The 15,000-nt window shown below is 43.9% G+C and overlaps 1 protein-coding gene across 5 annotated transcripts in view; it reads left to right on the forward strand.

Moving 5' to 3' along the window:
- The window catches only part of ehbp1 (EH domain binding protein 1), a 161,348-nt gene that overhangs the window by 85,544 nt on the left and 60,804 nt on the right, over positions 1–15,000 (forward strand). For all 5 annotated transcript variants that reach the window (XM_058398826.1, XM_058398827.1, XM_058398828.1 and 2 more), the window contains 3 exons: positions 1,308–1,940; positions 5,059–5,097; positions 5,465–5,611. In XM_058398826.1, the coding sequence (XP_058254809.1) occupies positions 1,308–1,940; positions 5,059–5,097; positions 5,465–5,611 (819 nt within the window). The remainder of the gene's footprint in view (positions 1–1,307; positions 1,941–5,058; positions 5,098–5,464; positions 5,612–15,000) is intronic.

A 15,000-nucleotide genomic window follows, 5' to 3' on the forward strand; every position in this document is an offset into this window, starting at 1 on the left:
AGCAAACTGCAGACTTTTCACTCGTCTCCTTCTTTGTTCCTTTTTCCTCCCGTCTACACAGGACGTGCATCCTGATCGAGGAGAAAGTTGTAATTAGTTGTAAATTGAGAAAGAGCTTAGTTTTGATTGCTCACACACACACACGCACACACCATTGGAGAGGGAAGGCTGATAAACTCAGATGGGAAAGCAGGAGAGATGTGGAGACAATGGCTGTCTCTTGTCAGCAACCTGGAATTAACTGCACTGCTGATACAAGGCTTGATAAACAAGCAAGAGGACAAAAAGACAAGCAATTTAAAGGCACATTTCTCCTGGAAACCAGTCCAAATGAGTTGACGGAAGTGATTTTCCTTTTCTTTCTATCGTTTCTATTGTCTTCACACACACACTCACTCCATCTCTCTCTTTATCTATCAGCTGATCAGGGATTGAGAGTTTTTGGGTTAGGTTTTTTGTTTGTTTATCTGTCTGTATTTCACATCAGAACAAATCAGTGTAATTACACTTGATAGACACAGACAGGCCAGAATGCAGAGGTGTGTGTGAGGAGAGAGAGAGAGAGAGACAGAGAGAGAGAGCGAGAGAGAGAGATGTGTGTATATGATAAGACTGAGGAGGGATTAGTTTAGTGTTTCTTCATATCGAGCTCTTATCAGAGAGAACCATCCTTGACATTAGCTGTCTCGGCCTTCTTCCACCCACCGATCTCTGCTTGTCTTGTTCCAAATCTAGTCATGCACTCTGCCCTACACCCTACAACCTACACTTATTATACCTGTGCCCACTATTTACCCCTCGGAGCCCTAAACGCTACATCAGGGCTTTTACTGTGGTCTGGATACAAACCCACTGGACTAAAGCACTGGGCTGAACCCATGAGAGACCCATTTAGACATGAGTCTCAGGAGCAGCTGATTTTATTTGAACACATTTTAGTACAGGCTGTTGGATATAAAGTTCAGAAAGGCCACATGGCTCCGTACGAAACGTTTTCTGTGACTCTGTTGGTGACTAAATTGTTCATATTTTGGGAAACAGAACCAATCAAGTTTATTAGAAAATATGTCACAAGCTGGTACGATTAAAATAATAGGCTTTATTGGTCACATTTTAGGTTCGAGTGGGATTTATTTATTACATTAAAAAAAAACAAAAAAACAACAGCAGCTTTATTTCATTAGTAGACACATAAAGCAGCACTGCAACACAATTTGATTTCATTTATATCCAGTGACTAATGGTTAAGAGTTTCTCTGGGCCTTTGTAAGCAAATAATTTTGTGTGTGTGTGTATGTGTGCTGCAGGCGTATGACGGCTTTGCCAGTCTGGGCATCTCTCGGCTGCTGGAGCCAGCTGACATGGTGCTGCTGGCGATCCCGGACAAGCTGACTGTGATGACGTACCTGTACCAGATCCGTGCACACTTCAGTGGCCAGGAGCTGAGCGTGTTACAGATTGAGGCCCAGGCCGGCCGCAGCACCTACAAAGTGGGCGACTTCCACACCGACACAGAAAGCTCTGTGGCCCACGACACCTTTTACGCCGAGCTTCATAGCCAGACGCCGAAAACCCATCCTGATGGCGAAGGGGAGGAGTCGGAAGACATGGGGCTAACAGAAACACCTCTGTGTACATCCTCAGCTGCGACCAAAGCCAGCCTCGGTTCTTCCCGAGCCGACGCTCAGGGGGCGAAAGAGGATACGATTGATACCAGGAGTGAGGGAGAGAAGGAAAAAGAAAGGGACGGTGTAGCTCCAGTGAGTGGAGCGCAACCACCAGCCTCTGTTTCACATACACACGCACCCCGCTTCAGCTACAACCAAGATGCTGACGTGAACACGAAGAGGAGCGTGAGACAGAACGATGTGGACAGCACAAAGAAAGAGAGCAGCTCGTTACAGACCAACCATACGGACACGTCCAAAATACACACACAGGTAAACACTCACTCTGCATCTCTACTCACACTCTATAGTTTCTCATGTCAGTGCATCTGTAAATGAGTCTCCTGACCTGCAGTCTTTAGTAGTTCTTTCCATCCCTTTTATTTTCTTTTGCTCGTTTAATCCATTATAAAAACAATGCCTCGCCCTTGCTTCAGCACATAATCTCACCTGGATGCTGTAGGATTGCTGCTGTAATCATAAAGACAGTTCTCATAATGGAAACACCAAAGGGTGAAGTCAACCCTGTCGAACACACGAGGTTCAACCCACAGAAATCACGTACAGGTGAAGCCACACCCACTCCCACACAAAAACAAACATACACACAGGAGCAGAACCCACAGCTGTCAATCAGGTATACATACACAATATTTAACACTCACCTGTCAAATGCACGCGCACACACCAGTAAAAGGTGACCATAAAACCATGAGCTTAAGGTCAGGTTTCTTTAGTCTTAAATTGCAATCACTGAGTTTATCACAGACGTTTTCTTTACAGGAAAGTATTCCGAATTAGCAATCATAGCAAGTGAACATTTTGTCCTCAAAGTTGATGTGTTAGAAGCAGGAAAAATGGACAAGCGTAAGGATTTGAGCGAGTTTGACGAAGGGTCAAATTGTGATGGCTAGACCACTGGATCAGAGCATCTCCAAAACTGCAGCTCTTGTGGGGTGTTCCCGGTCTGCAGTGGTCAGTATCTATCAAAAGTGGTCCAAGGGAGGAACGGTGGTGAACCGGCGACAGGGTCATGGGCGGCCAAGGCTCACTGATGTACATGGGGAGTGAAGGCTGGTCCGTGTGATCCGATCCAACAGATGAGCTACTGTTGCTCAGATTGCTGAAGAAGTTAATGCTGGTTCTGATAGAAAGTTGTCAGAATACACAGTGCAGGACGGGTCAGGGCTGTTTTGGCAACAAAAGGGGGACCAACACAATATTAGGCAGGTGGTCATAATGTTATACCTGGTCAGTGTATAAATAAATAAATAAATAAATCATGGGCCTTATGTGTTGGATCAGTACTTCCAGGATTTTTTTTTAGTTTTTGTTTTAATTTACGATGCAACTTCAGGAGTGTTTTTGTGCTTGTTTTGCTGAAAAATCACTTGAATTGATGAAATCACAAGCACATGATTCTTTAAAACACCTAGCAGTGAGAGACACATGTAATGACTTTCTCTGAGAGCCGTATCATGTTCCTCACACGTGAATGGAAGAGAATTTCAACCGAACGTGTTTTGTGATGTCATAGATACATATATTCATAGATACATATATTCATATATACATATATCTTCTTTTAGCTGTTTATTTCAGTCCTTCGTATGAAAACCATCCTTCGCATGCCATTAGATTAGTCATTTTAAATGGTCTCTTGCTTTTATGTCGCATCGTACTACAGTTGATAGAGAAGGTTGTTAAGTGGGGAAAAACTTGATTTGCTTTTTCAGTCTGCATTTTGTATCCCCTGTTTATTTATTTGTTTGTTTGTTTAGCAGATTAGCATTCGTCTAATAGTGGCTCTGGAGGATTTTTTGCACTCTTAGGAAAACAATTTAACACATGTATACATGAATCACATATGAGAACAAAATGCATGTGAAAATCACACACGCAGATGACAGATGAATGAATTCCCACCCAGTACACCCAAGTAAACACATGCATACACACACACACACACACACAGAATGGATACACATTAGTAAACATGTGCGTACACACCCTCTGTCAACCCACCTTAGCGTTTTTTTTCTTGTTGGGCCTTGCAGCTGTAAGCTGTTTGTGCTATCACACCGCCTGTTCCCCCTCTGTCACTTCGTCTCATACTAAGTGTGATTGGCTTTTTGTCATCACCGGGCTGACGTGTGATTAATGCAGCCTGCGCAATATTCCTCCCGCCTGCAGCTCGCCACGCTCCACAGCCTCGCCTCATCTCTACAGCCTCCTGCTTCATACCCTTATTTATCTCCCTCACACACACACTTTTTTATCCTCACATGCACACATACAGACGAGTGACAATTTAAAGGAAAAAGAAAAAAACATGGCTCTGTTATGCTGTGGGGGCATTTATTTATTTTGGTTCGGCTCCACATCGTCACTGCAAATCAATGCAGAGTTCTTCTCTCCCGACGCCGTTATCCAACGATGAAACGGTTCCATCTCGCTGGGTGTGGCCTCTTCCCGGGATGACTCCGCCCACATCCACAGGGCACAAGGGCTCGGTGAACGGTTTGATAAGGATGAAGACGATTTTTATATGCTGTGACCTTCACACTCGGAAGATCTCAGTCTCTGAGCGCATCTTTTCTACAAGTTGGCGGTTTTCTCGATCGGTTCGCTCGGCCTACAGCTGAATCTGATTCATCTGAAGGATTAGAAATGTCTGTCTGAAAATGTCCGACTGTTCTGATTTACTCCATCATGAGGTAGTAATGAAAAAGTGAAGAATTTTAGTGCATCTTTAGCCCTGATATGCAAACACACACACTGTTCTGCTTCTCACATTTACATACACGCAATTAGGCTGGTCACACACACCTGCATATTTGATGTTTCATATTTACACACACACTCAGCTTTCCAGTACACACACTCATATACAGACTTGCTCAGGCTGTATCCTGATTATGTACTCCTTACTATCCTTACACACACACACACACACACACACACATACATACATACACACTGTTCTGTTCCAACATTTACGTTCACTCAGTCAGGCAGTCCACACACACACACGCATATTTTAACTTGCTTAGGCAGTATCCTTACTATCTCACACACACACACACACACACACACATTTCATGCTCTGCATAACCCATAATCACAAAGAAACCTACAGATGTGTGTTTGTGTGCACACACGTGTCCATGTGTGTTTGGATGTGTAAGATTAGCCGTGTTCTTCTTGCCAGTGGCGTGTTAATAAAGGGTGAGAGCTGCTTCAGCGTCACAAAGATGCCAGAGTTCACCTCGCAAAACTGCTGAACGACAACTCGGCAAAACCCTGAGCGTCTCGAGCTGGAGAGATGAAGTGAAAATGACTTTTTTGTCTCTTTGTGGTTGTATTTCTCTAACCGGTTTGTTTTTTACAGGTCGCTGCGCCTGTCCCTGCGTCCACCGGCAACGAGAAGGTAAACACACGATGGGTCATACTACATTATAACATTGTAATAAACACTCAAACCGGACCCTCACCTCAAAATCCCACCTTGTGTATGTGTGTATATGTGTGTGTATATATATATATATATATATATATATATATATATATATATATATATATATATATAATATGTATGTATATATATATATAATATGTATGTATGTATGTATGTATATATATAATATATATATATAAAAGAATAAAAGAGTTCCCCTAGTGGCTAAATATTAGTTTGGAGGATGTTCTCATCCCTTGTAGAGCTCCCATGTAGAATTGTACAAGCAAAACATACATATATTACACATTAATCCTTTTTCTTCTGTTTTCCTTTTCAGAAAGTACAGTCTCGTCAGGAGGAGCTAAAGGAGAGAGCTCGCCTCCTACTGGAGCAGGCTCGCAGAGACGCGGCCCTGAAAGCCAGGAACAAAACCGTCCCGAGCAGCACCTCACCTACACACACACGTCCGCCACAGGTCATCGATGTGAGTCCATCTTCCATTTATAATCACGCCGATACACGTTTATAGACACGTCCGCTCGTCAATCCGGGCAGACGAACAGCATGATGCACACGATCTCACATAGGATAGGTAAAGCTTCACTTCATGTTCACGTCAAACAAACCGAAAGGGGAAAATCTGGATGGTCTAATAAACAGAGGTAGATCTGCAGCTGATTCCAGCTCACAGGAAGGCTTCAAGAAACTCAGTTTAACCACTCTGTGCAACCGTGATGAGCAGAAAAGCATCTCAGAAGGTAATATGATAAAACATGAGGCAGATGAGCTAAAGCAGAAGGTCAGGTTCCACTCCTGTCCACCAAGATCAGACCATGAGCACAGACTCACTGACACTGGACAGACGGAGATTGGAAAAATGTCACTGGTCTTCAGTTGTCCAGTTTTGACCCACAGCTGCAGTGATTTTTATGCAGGTGACTCAGTCAAAAACCTCCTTAGGTGCAACACCCACAATTTAAGGAAATCATTTCTGATGTGTGTAGAATAGTGGTACAGATGTTTAGCAATCACACACACACATACGCACACACACACACACACACAGAATAAGAACACACAGACTGCAGTAAGACAAGCTGAAGGAAGTTTGATGGAAACTTTTTTCTGCTGAGGATAAATTCTTTTGATTCAGTTTTAACTCTCTCCAACACACACACACACACACACACAGAGATATGGTCACTGAGATGAGAAAATCTCACTCCTAACTCTTCTTGAAAACTCCAGCATGACTGGTTTATAATATTTTTTGAATAGATCATTAAAAAATGGTTCAGATATTCTAATAGAATTCGGCGAGGACGTAATGGTCACCTCTTGTGGGATTGTAATTTCATAAAGCGAGAGCAAGACGTCCTTGAATTAAGTAGCGGGAAATGTTTAGGAACGGACAGAAGACGTTAAAGTATAATGCCGCTATCGGCTTTAAACCTCGTGTCTGTGTGTATTTCCAAACTAAAAATGAATGCACCGTATTTCAAAGCACTGTTTCACTCCCATCTCTCTCTTTCTCTCGCTATCTGTGTCTCTTTAGCATAAGTCCTCTGCAGCCTGGTGAAGGGGAAACGGTTTGCCATTCCGTAGATTAGCCACAAATTAGCACCGTGCATGTGCGCATCTCTCCCAAGGACAACGGTGCTAATGAGCCCCGGTTGCATTAGTGCGCTGGCATATTGAATCGTTTGGCTTTTTAATAGAAAACATTGATCAGAAGGTAGCGTGGACCTCGGTGCGCTGATAATTGGCAGCGATTTAGATTAGATTCAGCGATGTCTTGTTTTGATTAGGGGAGCAGGGGGGTGTTATCTCACGCCGCGGGGCCCTCGGCAAGACGTAGCCCTGCTGAACGCAGCGTGCATAAGGACAATTTTAATTCAATTACAAGGAGGAGAGGAGAGCAGGAGGAGATGGACAGATGAGGGATAACGGGAAGGGAAGTGTTTACTCTGAAGTGGCCCTATGCTTTTCGGCTGTTCTGATCATCAGCTTCAGCACAGTGAACGAAAATAACGTGTTTACTTAGTTATTGGGTTCTCAGGTACCTCTGTTTAAATGAACTCACCAGCGGGGCAGAATCCAATCCATACAGCTCAAAGGTCCAACAGGGTCTCTGTCAGTGCCTTGGATAGGAGGCGTGGCCTCTGTGTCAGTCCCACTGAAGGAAGCATGACCTCTGTGTCAGTCCCACTGAAGGAAGCATGACCTCTGTGTCAGTCCCACTGAAGGAAGCATGACCTCTGTGTCAGTCCCACTGAAGGAAGCATGACCTCTGTGTCAGTCCCAGTGAAGGAGGCGTGACCTCTGTGTCAGTCCCAGTGAAGGAGGCGTGACCTCTGTCAGTCCCAGTGAAGGAGGCGTGACCTCTGTCAGTCCCAGTGAAGGAGGCGTGACCTCTGTCAGTCCCAGTGAGGGAGGCGTGACCTCTGTCAGTCCCAGTGAAGGAGGCGTGACCTCTGTCAGAGCCAGTGAAGGAGGCGTGACCTCTGTCAGTCCCAGTGAAGGAGGCGTGACCTCTGTCAGTCCCAGTGAAGGAGGCGTGACCTCTGTCAGTCCCAGTGAAGGAGGCGTGACCTCTGTCAGTCCCAGTGAAGGAGGCGTGACCTCTGTCAGAGCCAGTGAAGGAGGTGTGACATCTGTGTCAGCCCCAGTGAAGGGGGCGTGGTATCTGTGCCAGTCCCAGTAAAGGAGGTGTGGCCTCTGTGTCAGTCCCAGTGAAGATGTGGATTCTGTATCAGCCCCAGTGAAGGAGGTGTGTCATCTGTGTCAGCCCCAGTGAAGGAGGTGTGGCCTCTGTGTCAGCCCCAGTGAAGGAGGTGTGTCATCTGTGTGTGTCAGTCCCAGTGAAGGAGTTGTGGCCTCTGTGTCAGTCCTAGTGAAGGGGGCATGGCCTGTGTCAATCCCATTGAAGGAGGTGTGGTGTCTGTGTCAGTCCCAGTAAGGGAGGTGTGGTGTCTGTGTCAGTCCCAGTAAGGGAGGTGTGGCCTTTGTGTCAGTCCTAGTGAAGGAGGCTTGGCCTCTCTGTCAGTCTGACCCAGTGAAAGGAGGTGTGTCATCTGTGTGTGTCAGTCCCACTGAAGGGGGCATGGCCTGTGTCAATCCCATTGAAGGAGGTGTGGTGTCTGTGTCAGTCCCAGTAAAGGAGGTGTGGCCTTTGTCAGTCCCAGTGAAGGAGGCTTGGCCTCTGTCAGTCTGACCCAGTGAAAGGAGGTGTGTCATCTGTTTCAGTCCCAGGCAAGGAGGTGTGGCATCTGTGTCAGTCCCACTGAAGGAGGTGTGGCCTCTGTGTGAGTCCCAGTGAAGGGGGTGTGGCCTTTGTCTGTCACTCCCACTGAAGGAGTGATTTAACCTTTGATTTAGAGGAACTGGTATGGTGTGTGTTATGTTTCTGAAGCATATTTAATTTGATGTTGCTTGTGATTTTCAGCTGAATAATAAAGTCCCAGCTTCCAGTTATTCATCTTTTATCCTCAGTGATTCATTAACCCTGTTCCACATGCTGGCTTTACATTTTCTTTATGAAACACTGATATGCTGATGGCACAAGAAATGCTCCAGATGCTGATTGATCGGACAGAGTACTGTTATACTGTTAATGAGCAAGAATATGGGAACATGGGTAAAGATACATAGTTATGTTGTTATACTGTATATAGACTTTTACATTTATTTATTTTATTTTATTTTATTAAAATCCATATGTTCTACAGAACAGTCCATTGAGGCTTACGCATCTGTCTCAAATGCCCAGCAGTGGCACTTGGACAGACCTGGGATTTAAACTCGCAACCATCTGATCACTAGCTGAGAATCTGTGTGTGTGTGTGCGCGCGTGTGTGTGTGTGTGTGTGTGTGCGCGTGTGTGCGCACACACTCTCAATCTGCAAGCCAGTCTTTGTCTGTGACTGTTGGTGTGTTTCACTGTTCGCGTCACTAATCCCTCCCCTCTCATCAGCAGTGTGTGTGTGTGTGTGTTTCCAGCATGCCATGCTAATTTGGTTCCAGCATCCAGCATGAAGCTTCTGCCTTTGATCTAAGTTCACCCCTTCTGTTCTTCGGTTCCCGGGTGTCTGAGAGGGTGGGTGTGTGTGTGTGTTTTGGGTCTTTGATAGAGGCGTAGCAGTAATGATGGTTTTGTTCTGGTCCTGATGGCTGTAGGTAGGTGGCCTTCACAATCTATTAGAGCTGGAAGTCTGACACCACATGTACACACACACACACACACACAAGCTGTAATGAGTAATTAATGAACAATCATTAAAAAGCTGTGTGCTGTATCACACACACACACACGCACACACACTCAGAGCGTACATTAGCCTTCCTCGTTTGTCCTTCCTGCCCGTATTTGTCCTTGTAAACGAAATAAAAGATGGAGTGATGGGTGAGAGCAGGGAAGGAAGAGAGAAAGGTGAGAATAATGTTTATGTATGTGTTGGGTTCAATTGTGGAGAGCTCGGAGCCAGCTTTCTGAAGCAGCAGCTGATCAGAGGGGTAATTTCACACAACTCTGGCCAGGGTAATTATGACAGAGAGAAAACGTGGGGAAGAGGGAGAGAGGGAAAAGGGCAAGAGGGGTAACGGGAGGGCGGCGGGGGGATTCCAGGTGATCTCCCTCATGCTCAGTGGCTCGTTATGATTAGTTTAATTGGACTTCATACCGATGGGGCCCCTCCTTCTCTCTCTCTCTCTCTCTCTCTCTCTCTCTCTCTCTCTCTCTCTCTCTGGTGAAGTGACTTTTCTGAGATGCCCGTGACCCTCGCTGTAGGGGAGAGACAGAACAAACCTTTGAACTTATGCCAGCTTCCCTGTGTTGTGTGTGTGTGTGTGTGTGTGTGTGTGACCATGTGAGACAGAGACATCTCTTATGTATGCCCACAGCGGTTTCACCCTGTCCACCTTCTCTTTTGTGTGGCGTAGCTGCTTTTTAGCTACACCGATGATAAGTGTGTAGAACTCTCACGTGTTGTCTTGTTGACTTTCTATCGTGAGTGAGATGAAACATTCAATTTGAAGTTTCCACAGAAGAATCACTAACATACCAAAGTTTAAATGAATACGTAGAATAAAAATAATTCTTTTTCCACAAAATCATCTCACACTCTTTTTTGCTCTGATAGCTGATTTCATTTTCATTCACGTTCTTGATTTTAGCTTTATTATACATCACTCAATTTATTATAGGGTTAAAAGTGTATCCTTTTGCACTGAGTGTTTTATTCTAACATTTACAGTCATTTCAGCTGTTAGAAAGGTCCAGATTTCACCTCTAAGCTGCTTCTCGATATATATAAAGTGACTGTTACAGCAGACCTGAGGTCAGATCCCAGACCTGTTCTTCCTAATTAGGCAGAGAAAATGTTTCTCGGAGAGCGAGCATCATCTCGCCGGGCGCTTCCTCCTCAGCTTCAGAAACACGTATTAGCGAGTTCATCAGCTTCACTTTCCACTGTTTTCCACTTCACTTTTCCCGCTTGAGGCTTTCTGAGAGAAACTAATGAAACTGAGTGGTTTATGGACTCAGCTGGACCGTGTGTGTGTGTGTGTGAGTGTGAGTGAGAGTGAGAGTGAGCGAGCGATCAGTGTGTGCTGAGATCAAGGGAGTATTAAGCATGTGAGATGTGAGAGAGTCTCTGCCTGTAGAAAAGCAGCCTGTAAACTAATTCTTTTTCAACAGGATATTTAAAATAATATATCTTCTATTAAATACAACAGTAAAGTCGGATTATTTACCGTCAGGGATTTGTAATCTTCCATACAAAAAATACACACTGTGGATATTTTTTGGATAAGATTTAAGAAATTTAATTTTTTATGATTATAAATTTAGTATGTATTATTTAAAAGGAGGCAATGGGTTTAAATACAATAAAAATATAATGTAAATATAAAAAATGTAGCTGAAGAGTCAGGAATAGAGAACAGACAGACCGACAGAGAGAGAAGGAGTGGTTATAAGCAGTCACAAATCTTTCCAACTGTTATGAAATATATCAGCAACGCCTCTGGAGACACCCGACTCTCTCAGAAGGCACTTTGCTGTAACCCTCATCCAGGGTTCCTTCACTCCTCCATCTTTACTCAGTTCCCAACACACACACACACGTCTCCTCATCCACTCGGGTGTTTGATCCTCACCGTCACACACACATACGTACACTGGGAACTTATAATAGAGCGGCATCCTATGAATAAAAGATGAGGGATAAAAACGTACACTTTAAGCACCGCCGATTGCCACTGTTCATTTTAATGTGAAATTACAATTGTTCAATCCGGCGCAATGACTGATTTCCTGCTTTGTCTCTGCAGAGAGAGAGAGAGAGAAACTGGTTTAAATACACTCGATGGATTGTCTATATTAACTCTTAACACATTACCATTAGCACATTTGTAAAGTGGACTTGTGTGTGCAATCCTGATGTAATTAATGTCAGGCCCTTAAAGTCCCAGGAAAGATTAAAACAATACAAAAATACAGAATCCAAACTTTTAAAGCGTGTGTGTGTGAGTATGCATGTGTGTGTGAGTATGTGTGTGTGAGTGTGTGTGTGAGAGAGAGAGCTCAAGACGGCAAGGGGGCCGTGTGTGTACTTGTGTAAGCAGCTTCTTGTGTGTGTGTGTCTCTTGCTGTTGAGATATTGTGGACTTTGACGCTGCTGTATGTTGAAATGAGGTGTGTGTGTGTGTGTGTGAGAGAGAGAGAGAAATCTGTCTGTGAATAGTCTGTTTTTTGTTTTTTTTTTTTCTGTCCAATTATCTCGTCCTGTGACAGCCAGACACCTTGGAGCTGGAGTTTTCTTGCTTGACCTGTTTCCTTCCACTACACACACACACACACACACACAGAGCATGTGTAAGGATGTGTCTTCATTGAGACACAATGCTGCATGTACATTACTGAGCCGTCACCTCTGGCTACATGTAAGAGCGTATAGTCGTCTATAGACATTTGAGTGTGACCGAATTTAAAGCTGTTTCTGTGTCTCAACATCTGGACTTCTCTTACTGTCATTTTTTCAGGTGTTCCAGGTGACTGCAGTTTGTTCCATGCATGAATGACGAAAAAATGTGCTGTCATTAAACATAGACAATTATTACGACACGTAATATGACAATAATATACATTTATCAGGTATAACATTATGAGCAGTGCCAGGTGAAGTGAATAAGATCTGATGATCTCATCATGGCACCTGTTAGTGGGTGGGATATATTAGGCAGCAGGTGAACATTTTGTCCTCAAAGTTGATGTGTTAGAAGCAGGAAAAATAGGCAGGCGTAAGGATTTGAGCGAGTTTGACCAATGGACAAATTGTGATGGCTTGACCACTGGATCAGAGCATCTCCAGCTCTTGTGGGGTGTTCCCGGTCTGCAGTGGTCAGTATCTATCAAAAGTCCTGTAAGTTACGAGGTGGGGCCCATGGAGGATCTGATGCTAACATATTAGTGCCAGATACCACAGCACACTTTCAGGGAGTCCATGCCTCAATGTATCAGGGCTGTTTTGGCAGCAAAAGGGGGACCCACACAATATTAGGCAGGTGGTCATAATGTTATGCCTGATCGGTGTATAATATACAGCCCTCCATATAATATGTATGACGATGATAATGTCAGACCCTTTATTTGACATATATGACGACATGTATAATGTTAGACCCTCCTTATTACATTTATAATGACATATGTCATAAGGAGACATATACTACCGTTCAAAAGTTTGGGATCCCTTGGAAATGTCCTTGTTGTCCAGTTGTGCACCAGGGTCAAACCCCCCCGCCCCACTCCTTTTTTCTGTTCTGGTTAGATCTATTTTGCGCTGTTTTAGGGAGTAGATCACAGCATGGTTAGATAAGTTCTTAGAAACCAAGTTCTTTCTTTCTGCTCATTTTGAACCTGTAAACTAACCCACAACTCCAGATACTGAACTAACCTACAGAAGGCCACTTTTACTGCCCCATTAATCAGTACAGCTGTTTTCAGCTGTGACGGAAGAAGGATTTTCTAATAAGCAGTTATTAGAATTATAAAATGATTAACTTGGATTAGCAAGCGTAACAAGATTGAAACAGAGCACTGATGGTTGCTGATAATGGGCCTCCGTGCCATGATGTAGATCCTTTTTTTATTTAAAAGTCATCTGATTCATCTGATGTTTTTCAAATGGATAAAAATGGGTTTCCTTTGGAGAACGAGGACATTTTCAAGTGATCCCAAACTTTTCAGTGGTGGTGTGTATGACATACATGACATATGACTCTTATGACACATATACTGTCACACCCTACTTATGACATATATAATGAAATATAATGTAAGACCCTCCTTATGACATGTATAATCTCAGACCTTCCTTATGACATGTATAATCTCAGACCTTCCTTATGACATGTATAATGACATTTATAATGTAAGACCCTACTTATGACATATAATGACATATATAATCTCAGACCCTACTTTAGACATATATAATGACATATATAATGTAAGACCCTCTTGATGACACATGTAATGTAAGACCCTACTTATGTATAATGACATGTATAATCTCAGACCCTACTTATGACATGTATAATGAAATATATAATGTAAGACCCTCCTTATGACATATATAATGACATATATAATGTAAGACCCTACTTATGACATATAATGACATATAATGTAAGACCCTACTTATGTATAATGACATGTATAATCTCAGACCCTCCTTATGACATATATAATGACATATATAATGTAAGACCCTACTTATGACATGTATAATGACATATATGACATATAATGTAAAACCCTCCTTATGACATGTATAATGACTTATATAATGTAAGACCCTCCTTATGACACACTATATTGCCAAAAGTATTCGCTCACCCATCCAAATATTCAGAATCAGGTGTTCCAATCACTTCCATGGCCACAGGTGTATAAAGTCAAGCACCTAGGCATGCAGACTGTTTTTACAAACATTTGTGAAAGAATGGGTCGCTCTCAGGAGCTCAGTGAATTCCAGCGTGGAACTGTGATAGGATGCCACCTGTGCAACAAATCCAGTCGTGAAATTTCCTCGCTCCTAAATATTCCGCAGTCAACTGTCAGCTGTATTATAAGAACGTGGAAGTGTTTGGGAACGACAGCAACTCAGCCACCAAGTGGTAGGCCACGTAAACTGACGGAGCGGGGTCAGCGGATGCTGAGGCGCATAGTGCGAAGAGGTCGCCAACTTTCTGCAGAGTCAATCGCTACAGACCTCCAAACGTCATGTGGCCTTCAGATTAGCTCAAGAACAGTGCGTAGAGAGCTTCATGGAATGGGTTTCCATGGCCGAGCAGCTGCATCCAAGCCATACATCACCAAGTGCAATGCAAAGCGTCGGATGCAGTGGTGTAAAGCACGCCGCCACTGGACTCTAGAGCAGTGGAGACGCGTTCTCTGGATGGACGAGTCTGAGTTTGGCGGTTGCCAGGAGAACGGTACTTGTCTGACTACATTGTGCCAAGTGTAAAGTTTGGTGGAGGGGGGATTATGGTGTGGGGTTGTTTTTCAGGAGCTGGGCTTGACCCCTTAGTTCCAGTGAAAGGAACTCTGAATGCTTCAGCATACCAAGACATTTTGGACAATTCCATGCTCCCAACTTTGTGGGAACAGTTTGGAGCTGGCCCCTTCCTCTTCCAACATGACTGTGCACCAGTGCACAAAGCAAGGTCCATAAAGACATGGATGACAGAGTCTGGTGTGGATGAACTTGACTGGCCTGCACAGAGTCCTGACCACAACCCGATAGAACAACTTTGGGATGAATTAGAGCGGAGACTGAGAGCCAGGCCTTCTCGTCCAACATCAGTGTG

Source organism: Hemibagrus wyckioides, linkage group LG09, assembly GCF_019097595.1.
Source record: "Hemibagrus wyckioides isolate EC202008001 linkage group LG09, SWU_Hwy_1.0, whole genome shotgun sequence".
NCBI lineage: Eukaryota > Metazoa > Chordata > Actinopteri > Siluriformes > Bagridae > Hemibagrus > Hemibagrus wyckioides.